This window comes from Cryptomeria japonica, chromosome 7 (genome assembly GCF_030272615.1).
Source record: "Cryptomeria japonica chromosome 7, Sugi_1.0, whole genome shotgun sequence".
In the NCBI taxonomy this organism is placed as follows: domain Eukaryota; kingdom Viridiplantae; phylum Streptophyta; class Pinopsida; order Cupressales; family Cupressaceae; genus Cryptomeria; species Cryptomeria japonica.
The window spans coordinates 178,511,668-178,521,417 of NC_081411.1; the positions used below are offsets into that span (position 1 = coordinate 178,511,668).

Below are 9,750 nucleotides of genomic sequence, written 5' to 3' on the forward strand. Positions count from 1 at the left end.
TGATAGAAAAATCAACAAATTATTATAATTTTAGATCAATGAATTTATAGAAAGTCTCTTGTCAAAGGCATAGTCAAAGGGATTTTTGTTTCTTTTCCATCGAATGGCTATAAATGTTTCAAAAATCTTGCACACCTCTAAGATGATATCATCCGTCAATCTTCTAGTTGAACTTTTAAAGCTCACATAGGGAGCACCTTCAGCAAAATAAAAAATAATATTAATAAGTTTCTAGATTCAAGTTTATGATATTTGTGTAGTATGAATTTTAAGGTTACATTTATGACCTTAATACATAGATAAATATCTTATACAATTGAGTCTAAATAATTGACTTATATAAATTGAAAAAAATTAATGTCTTTAAGAATAATAGATTTAGATTAAACATTATATTAAACATATCAGAATAATGAAATCATAGATTAAAATTATATATACCCTATTAAAATTAAAAGAAATAATATATACACATTTCCATGTAAATTTTTAATTTCTTAGAGTTATAAAACAAGATATGAGCAATTGGAACAACTACTAAGGACTATTTTCGTAATATGCATGGATGACCACACAATTGTCTTGATCACTTCTCGAAAGAATTGCAAAACTTACATAATTAAACTAGTCGTTGCATTGTCATCTTGAATTTATTATCAACCAATACGTAATCTTTAATAGAGGAGCCACAACTCCTTATAATATCTTTATAAGAAGCTCCAATTTTATCGTGCTTAAATCTAAATTGAAGTTCTCATGATCTAATTATGATCAAGAGAAATTTTAAACTATTATTGATGTCATCGCTCTCCATTTAGTTCACAAAAAGTGGGGTAGACTCATTCAAGACTTTATGAAATAATTAGGAATAGTATATTCAAATACTAAAAGTAGTTATAGACTATACAAGGGATACTTACATTTTATGCTTCATCTTCAAATGGTGGACAATTATACCACTATTGACATCTCAAATATTCTTTTGGCACAAGAGGTAGATGGTTCTAATCTTTTTAGGTGTATCTAAACTTGTGCATAAAGTGGCTTGTTTCTTGTGGTACATTCTTTATCAAGGTTTTCTAATTTGTTCTTGTTTGCTTCACATGGTTGTCCTCATTCTTTGTTATTGTTTCTATGGATGGTTGGAGTCTCTCAAGCATCTATTTGGTTCTACACTATATCAAGAAGCTTTGTGTTGCAAGATATATTACTTTTTCAACCCTTTTCAAATGGGCACTCGTGACGTATAATACTAAGGGAAATCATTTATGCCTCACATTTAAATTTGACTAGATTTTGAATATTTTTAGAGTGAAATGATTAGAAAAATACAAATTAAACTTTGTTGTATAATTGTTTAGATGATATTCACCTTTTGTTATACAATTAAGCTATAGATTCCTCTTTAGAATGTTCTTATGTAAATTTAAGTGATATATTTCAAAGTTACTCTAGAAGTTGAACATTTGGAAGAGCTTCTTGATGACTAGGGCCCTAGCTTGTGCCTCTTCCTCACCTCATGGGTATAGACATGGTCATGGTTGTGTTTCTATATAAAATCGAAGATCCAAGTATCAAGGCTATTAGTTGCAAGGTTCCAAGGATCGCACTACTTGCAATTGGTTTGAACTCTCTTAGCCTCCTTTTGCCTCTTCTCATGGGCATGGTTCTAATTTCCCTATTTGAACCAGTGGCTCCGCCTCATTAGATCCACTTGATGTTCTTCCAGTGCTCCAATATCGGGCAATCGTTAAGCTATCCGTGCTCTGTAAATTTTTGTCTAATTTCTGAAGCTCTTTGCAGGTTAAGTTTTTGAGATTTCAGATGGGCAGAGAAAGAATAGTACTTAAGAAAATAGAGAAAGCGGCGGCCAGGCATCTCAGAGGAGTTTGCTGGGAAAAAGCGCAGGAGCTTTCCATTATGTGCGACGCAGATGTAGGGCTTATCATTTTTCCTCCAACGGGGAAGCTCTTCGAGTAACCAATTCCGGGTATTCTTCTTCTTGCCCGCTTTTATTCATTTGGAAGAAGAGTAAAGTTTTAGTTAGATCAACTTTAGGAAAGTTCGTTTGTACTTCTGCAATAATTTATGGCAAAGCAGCCTTAAAGTTCGGGGGCAGAGGCCCATGGAAATTATAGCTTAAGGTTTTCCCTACTCCACTCGTTGTGGACATGGTATGATCTCGGATCTGGATTCAAGGTTAGTTGATCCCACACTTTTTTGATTCTGCACTCACCCACCTTATGATTTCGATCCCACTCACCCACCTTACGATTTCTATTCCATTCCCCTTCCATTTCCACGTAAATGATGGCATTCTTTCTCATCCGCGCAAAAGTCTTCAAACAAAACTCCAGAATCAATCACGATTACTAAGAGAAATTAGTTGGAACCAAACCAAATCAATCGGATAATTGCTAGTCTAGTGTAAAGATAGATTGGAACAGATCTGGAGAGCTTTCTTTGGGACAAAACCTCCTCCTCCCACGAGGAAGTCGATGAATTTGTAACTAGTAAAACTCATGTTCCGATGAATCAGAATTAGGAAATACAAAAGCCAGTGGCGCACTAATCTATGGATCTCGGATCCCTGGGAGAACACCGAGATACAACAAAAGCTTTCTACATGATAGGCATTACCTATTGTCAGTGCAGCCTATTGCTTCTCTTCACTGCTTTGGGCTCGGACATGCTAACGAGAGGCGTTAGTCGTTGAAGGAACATCCAAGGCAATTGTTATGCCAATTCCCTGCTCGACCATAGCTGCGTAGAACGGCCTTTCCCTTGCCTTGTACACATTAACAAATAAAAAACAATATTAATAAGTTTCTAGATTCAATTGTCTAGGATTTATTTAGTATGAATTTTAAGGTTCCTTTTACATCTTAATACTTTGATAAATATCTTATACAATTGAATTTAAAAATGGACATATGAAAATTTAATGTCTTTAAGAATAATAGATTTTAGACTAAGCAAATCAGAACAATGAAATCATGGATTAAAATTATATATCCCTATTTAAATTAAAAAATTAATATATGCACCTTTCCACCTAAAATTTTAATTTCTTATTAAAGTTTTAAATCAATAGATGAGCAGTTGGAACAACTCCTAAGGACATTTTCGTAATATGCGTGGTTGACCAAACAATTGTCTTTATCACTTCTCGAAATAGTCGCAAATCTTACGTAATTAAACTAGTCGTTCTTTGCCATCCAAAATTTAGCATCAGCCAGTAGGTCATCTATAGAAGTTTGAATAATCAATAGCGTCTGTGCTAATACAGATAATTATGTGGGACAAACGAAAGAGCCTAAAACATAGTGCATGACAATTCTGTCAAGATTAAGGTACACAGCCGGCAACTTCGCTAAAGTTCACAAATCAGAATTAACCATCCAAATCTAGGGTTTTACTCCGAAAACTCTAAAACAGAAACTTCTACAGAAAAATTAGTCTCACATCGTGCTGTCCACTCAAAACTATGGGTATGGTATTCAAAGCCCCGACCCACTGTAAATTGTCAGCCAACTAAACAAATGACCTAGAAAATGTATTTTGACTGTGGGTAGATTTACCATGTGCCGTCTGAAAACGGTTTCGTCAAAAAACTTGATGCCCAAGTTTAGGTCAATTCATGACTTCGTCCGTGTCATTGACGGGCCAGCAAGGAAGACGTATCCGATGGGATCTGATAATTTTTCTTCATAGTTTCCCCGAACCCAATAGGAATGAAAGTTTATGAATCTTTCAATTTTGCTCTTCTCAAATGCTTATATATTGAGCTGCCCCCAGGCATTTCCAATATAGAGAAGTTATCAATCGCATCGACAAGCTTAGAAAAAATGGCTTCAGTTGATATGGTTGAAAGCACTCAAATGGTACAGGATTCTTTAGTGTCTTGCACTCCAGGAAACTCTGAGTTTTGTGTGGGGTTGAAGAGAAGTATTGAGGAATTGAAGGTTCCTCTGTTGAAGAGAGATGTGTCTGTTGTTGGCGTTCATTGCATTGGAGGAGGTGGGAAAACAACACTCGCATTGGCTCTCTGCAACGATCCTCAAATTAAAGGTTATTCCCCCTTCACTAAAATTGCGGTCTATTTTGAGTCAATTATTTTATTGTATATGATATTCTGGCCTCTCTTTTCAATTAACATGTGCCTTTGCGCCAAGATAGACATTAGTCGAAGCTATTGTACAAGGGAATGACTTTTCAAAATAAGCCTTCAATTCAAATGCCACTTAATTTTAGACTATGGTTGAAATATATCATTAAAATAAACTACCATCCAAGGCACTATGTAAAAGAAGAGGAAGTTTGTATGAGAAAGCATCAATAAAATTCTATCATAATAATTCTTTACTTTTTCTATTATTCTATATTTTTTTTAAATATCTATTGCACAACAACATGTTTGATAGTTTTTCTTACATCAATCATCGATTGAAAAAGAATACATATTATAATTCAACTAAATTATAACGAGGCAAAGTTGTCTCACTTTTGGTATTTAGCATCTAGAATTGTTTAGCACTATTTTTTTTCAATATTTTTTTTTTGTTATTGACATGAATCCATATTTTAAAATAAAGACTTTTTAATCAAATAAAAAATATTTAAAAGAAATTATTTAATTTAATATATTAAGAAAATACAAATATACAATATAACTTTTAGACCTTTGTAATAGTATCAAGCTAAAATTTTTGTTTAAGGATCTTCTCTTTTTAACATTCTATTAGTTCAAATAAATACATATTAATTTTTTTTGGTAAGGATTCCTATTTGATAGAAATTCAATTTCATTTTCTATTATAGGGTTGCATTTTATTTTCTTTATACTATCTAATTTACCATCTAAAATACATTTGTTTCTTGTTGATTATTAGAATACTTCAAGAATGTGATTTTTATCACTGTATCCCAGTCTCCAAACCTAAAAGGAATATTGGAAACTATATGGGTGAAGATTTTAAAAAGAAATAAAGTCAAGTTCCAAAATATCGAAGATGGGCATATACAACTACAACAACAAATTCTAATGCAATCAGAGCCAACCTTGATGATATTAGATGATGTTTGGTCGAAAGAGGATTTAGATAAGTTACTCTTTGAAGGAACAAGATATAAGACACTTATAACATCAAGAGATAGTTCCATTATCTCCAAAAAATTCTTGAATGAAGTGTATCAATTACCATTGCTCGGTGAGCAAGATGCTCTATCCCTTTTGTGCTTTTGGGCTTTTGGACAAACATCAATTCCAAGTATGATCGATGTAAATCTAGTCAAGAAGGTATGATTTTTAAAACATTTCATAATTGCAAACATACATGAATCTAGTTTTTTTTTCTTTATATAATCCTTTTGAATATTTCATCTGAAATAGATAAATTATTAAAAACTTCATCAAATGTTTTTAACCTAGAATTGAGAACACTTGAAAATATAATCTTTGTTAAATGATATGGTTAAGCACAATATATATGTGTGTTTGTGTGTATCTATATATACACATATATAGATATATATGTATGTATATGTATGTATGTATGTATGTACATATACATATTCATACATACATACGTACATACATACATACGTACATATATACATGCATGCATACATACATACATACATACATACATACATACATACATACGTACATAGACACATACATATGTACATACATACATACATACGCACATACATATGTATACGTACATATGTATGTATATATGTGTGTGTGTGTGTGTGTGTGTGTGTGTGTGTGTGTGTGTGTGTGTGTGTGTATCTATATATATGTATGCATATGTTTGTATGTATGTATGTATGTATGTATGTATGTATGTATGTATGCATGCATGTATGTATGTATGTATGTATGTATGTATGCATGCATTTATGTATATATGTATGTATGTACATATGCATGCATGCATGTTTTTATGTATGTTAGGCAGATAATAGGTCATTTAAACATATATATCTTAAATTATATATGTGATTTTATTGTGCACAAACTTTTGTGACATTTTTAATCATATTTCATAAATTATAGGTGCTAGAAGAATGTGGAGGTTTGCCACTTGCTCTAAAGGTGATTGGGAGTTCCTTGAAAGGGCAAACTCATGTAGCTTGGGAGAGGGCAAAAAGTAAGATTTTGAATGGAGAAATCATATCAGATTATTATGATGAAGGGATCCTTAGATGTTTGGAATCCAGTATTGATTCCTTAGATGATGTGGTCAAAGAGTGTTTCTTAGACTTGGGATTATTTCCTAAGGGTAAAAAAATATGTGTTGATGTACTGCTACAAATTTGGGTTAATATTAGGAAGATAAAGTGGCAAGATGCTATTGACATCTTGTTCAAACTTGCAAGAAGAAATCTTATAAATTTAAGTAACAATCAAAGGTAAATTTTTGTTTTCTTGCATGTATATTTAATTTTATTTTATTTTTTTAAATTGAGCTAACATGTTGTTTGTGCTAAATAGGATCAAAAGGACTCTCTCTTATGGAAATGCATTGGAGTTGAATTTTTTTCAGCATGATATAATACGAGATTTATCCTTGTATTTGGGATGCAAAGATAATGTAGAGGATAGGAAGAGGTTACTTATGCCTAGGAGGGAGCACGACATTCTAGAGAAATGGAAATTATATAGTAACATAGCATTTAATGCTCAAGTTGTGTCAATTCACACAGGTATGTTATTCAAAATAATTTTCAAGGCACAAAATATTACTATGATGTTTTTTATATAGTTCATTCAAGTATCTTACTTTTAATTTATAATATAAACTTCAACTATTTTGCTAAAATTTTCTCTACTTGAAACATAAAAGTTACTATTTTTTTTTTTGTTTTTTTTGTAGTTTATGTTTAAAGATAAAATAAATAGTTACTTGACATGTCATAGAATGTAAGCTATTAAATTTTTATTTTCCTAATTAATTACCTTCTTATGCAAATCATAGAATTCGGAATATTCTCTCTTTTAAAATTTATTACCACATTTGTGTTGGTTTTTAATATATAGTTATTTTTCTTATGTTGTACCTTTTTATTCTTTTATAGGAAAACAAATATTTATATTGAATTATAGTAATAATATTCAAATTTTACTCTATATTATGTTGGCTATTAATTCATAAATTAATATGTGTTGTCAAATGGAATGTTCTAATTGGATTTCGTATTTGATATGTTTGTGTAGGACCTATGGAAGAATCTCAATGGCATGAAATGTTATTTCCTAAGGCTGAGGTTTTGGTATTACTATTCAATGCAAGTGAATACTTCCTTCCCCCATTTGTAAAAACCATGAAAAATTTAAAAATTATCATGGTTTTTAATTATGGTTCAAAAAGGGCCATTTTGAAAGGTCTAGATGCCTTATCTTCACTCAATCAACTCAAGGTTGTCTATTTGGAGAAGTTGATTTCAATCCCTAATGAAAGCAATGGAAATATACTAGATAACTTAGAGAATCTATCGTTAAGCTTATGCAAAGGGATAGAAAATGTACCAAAATTTAATAGTACCAAAATTAGATCATTTAACTTGGATCATTGTAGCGATTTGGAAGACTTACCCTCTTCTATATTTCATATGCCAAATGTTCAACTATGGTCCATCACTAATTGCCATCTTGTTCAAAATCTATCACATAGCATTGGCAATCTATTGAATCTAAGAGTGTTAAGGCTATCAGCAATGCCAGGGCTAAAAGAGCTTCCTACATCAATTGGTGCACTTGGATTGCTGGAATATTTAGATATTTCATTATGTGAGAATCTAAGAGAACTTCTAGAGGAGATAGGGAAACTTAAAAGTTTGATTGAACTTGATATGAGAGAGTGTTCATCTTTGAAGAAGCTTCCAAAAGCTGTTTGTCAACTAAGTTCCTTGAAACATGTTATGTGTGATGAGAAGATTGGGAAGCAATGGCTACAAGCTAAGAGAATTTCTATCCCTATACTTGAAGTAGAAATTATAAAATTACATTTTAGTTTGGATTGGCTTGATGATTGACTTCTTTCCAAGCCCATGCAACAAGCATACATTCAAATAAACTTTGATTAAGTTTCATGTAATTTTGTATTTTGAATTTATATATGGACTTTCACAAAGAAAATAAAGTTTTAGGTGTATGTAGTTCACCAAAAGTTAATCATGGAAATATGATGTAATTTTTTTAAATTTTTTTTAACCCATCTATTCTTTGAATGATGAAAAATGTAATTTCAAATTGTTTCATTAGAACGCTCATTTTATTATTTGAAATGAATTTGATTTATTATGTATTTGTTTTACATTTGATGTTGACTTCATAAATAGGATCCTAACATGTTAAATTTTAGGGGTAAAGGTAAAATATAGATTGCATATATATATTTATTAGATTCAATAGTAATTTATTACGATCAATTAGAGAAAAATGGGTCATTTGGTTTATTAAATTTCAAAGCAAACTGTATAATTGGTTTCTCTACAAAATTAAGTCTAGTTTTGTATTAAATTGTTTAAAAAAATATATAATGATTTTCTATACAAAATTAGGTCAACATTTGTATTAAATTCTTAGTAATTTATATTACATATGGTATATGATTTTTTTTTTAAAACTATTAGAATAATTTATGATAGAAATAGATTTTGGATTCAATTATATGTAATATTTTTTGTATCATTGTTTTTTAATCACATTCAATGATTCATTATTAAGATGATGAAATAGATGGGAGATAATTCTTACTAAAGTTTATTTTTATGAAATTACTTTAATATTAATAAGAAATTTCCTACCTTATTAATGTATTAAAAAAACATTCCAATCAAAATTCTCAAAGGATATGACAATAAAATTCACCCAAGCTATCATAATATAATATATATGTTGATGCAAATGCTTATATAATTAGAAGGACATGCATGAGAATTGAAATTTCTAAATTTTAAATTAATATTTAACTACATTTAGCACTAAAATTAAACTAATTATTAATTTGTATAACAAGATGATTGTATGGGTTGTGCCAGATGAAGGGAAAAAATTGTCTCTTAAAAATGCCATGGGTAAAATTGTTAAAATTACCAATGCTGTAATGAGAAAGATGGTTGTGGGAGTGGTGATTGTGGGCTCTAAGATTGAGAAGAGAGCTAAAAGGCGAGAAAAAAAAGACAGATGGACAGTTCAGAGGGACGACAAAGTGACTACCACTGCTACACGATGGGAGGTTACTTTGGAGAAGATGGTTGACACCGGAAACTCCCTCTAGTAGAATCTTCTATGCTTTCTTTTTTGGTTTTTATTATATAATTGCTTGCTATGCCGTTGTTGCTCTATCAATTCTATGTGTAGTTGTTAGTTGATTTTTGCTTGCTTGTATGCCAAGCTTGTCTAACCAAGCTTATCTAATTTTTTTTATTTGCTATGAACTGAACTTTATGAGTGGAAGAGCCTTCCCCAACTCACTTTAATTAAAAAGTAAATGTGATAAAAATCTAGTTTTGACCCCTTACTTATTTTTTTAACAAGTTAGAAGGCAAGACTAGAGCTACCCTTTCTGCACTCCCAGTTTATTTCAACTCCATGTGAAGATCATTAGCTTGTTGCAACAGCTCCTTTAAATTCTCAATTGCATAGCCCTATCCATCTTTGATATCTTGGGAACTACGAGAGGTCTTACCTTCACAACTGATGTAGCAAGGTTATGCTTGCGTACCAGATATTTTGTG

General features: G+C 31.1%; 1 protein-coding gene across 1 annotated transcript; it reads left to right on the forward strand.

Annotated features, from left to right (window-relative positions):
- The first annotated feature begins 1,675 nt into the window (after nt 1-1,675).
- Nucleotides 1,676-8,063, forward strand: LOC131048463 (probable disease resistance protein At4g33300). The gene is made up of 5 exons (XM_059209195.1): nt 1,676-1,990; nt 4,893-5,299; nt 6,065-6,420; nt 6,503-6,714; nt 7,226-8,063. The coding sequence occupies exons 2-5, from the start codon at nt 5,045-5,047 to the stop codon at nt 8,041-8,043; spliced, it is 1,641 nt and encodes a 546-aa protein (XP_059065178.1). The 5' UTR covers nt 1,676-1,990; nt 4,893-5,044; the 3' UTR covers nt 8,044-8,063.
- Nucleotides 8,064-9,750: the final 1,687 nt, after the last annotated feature.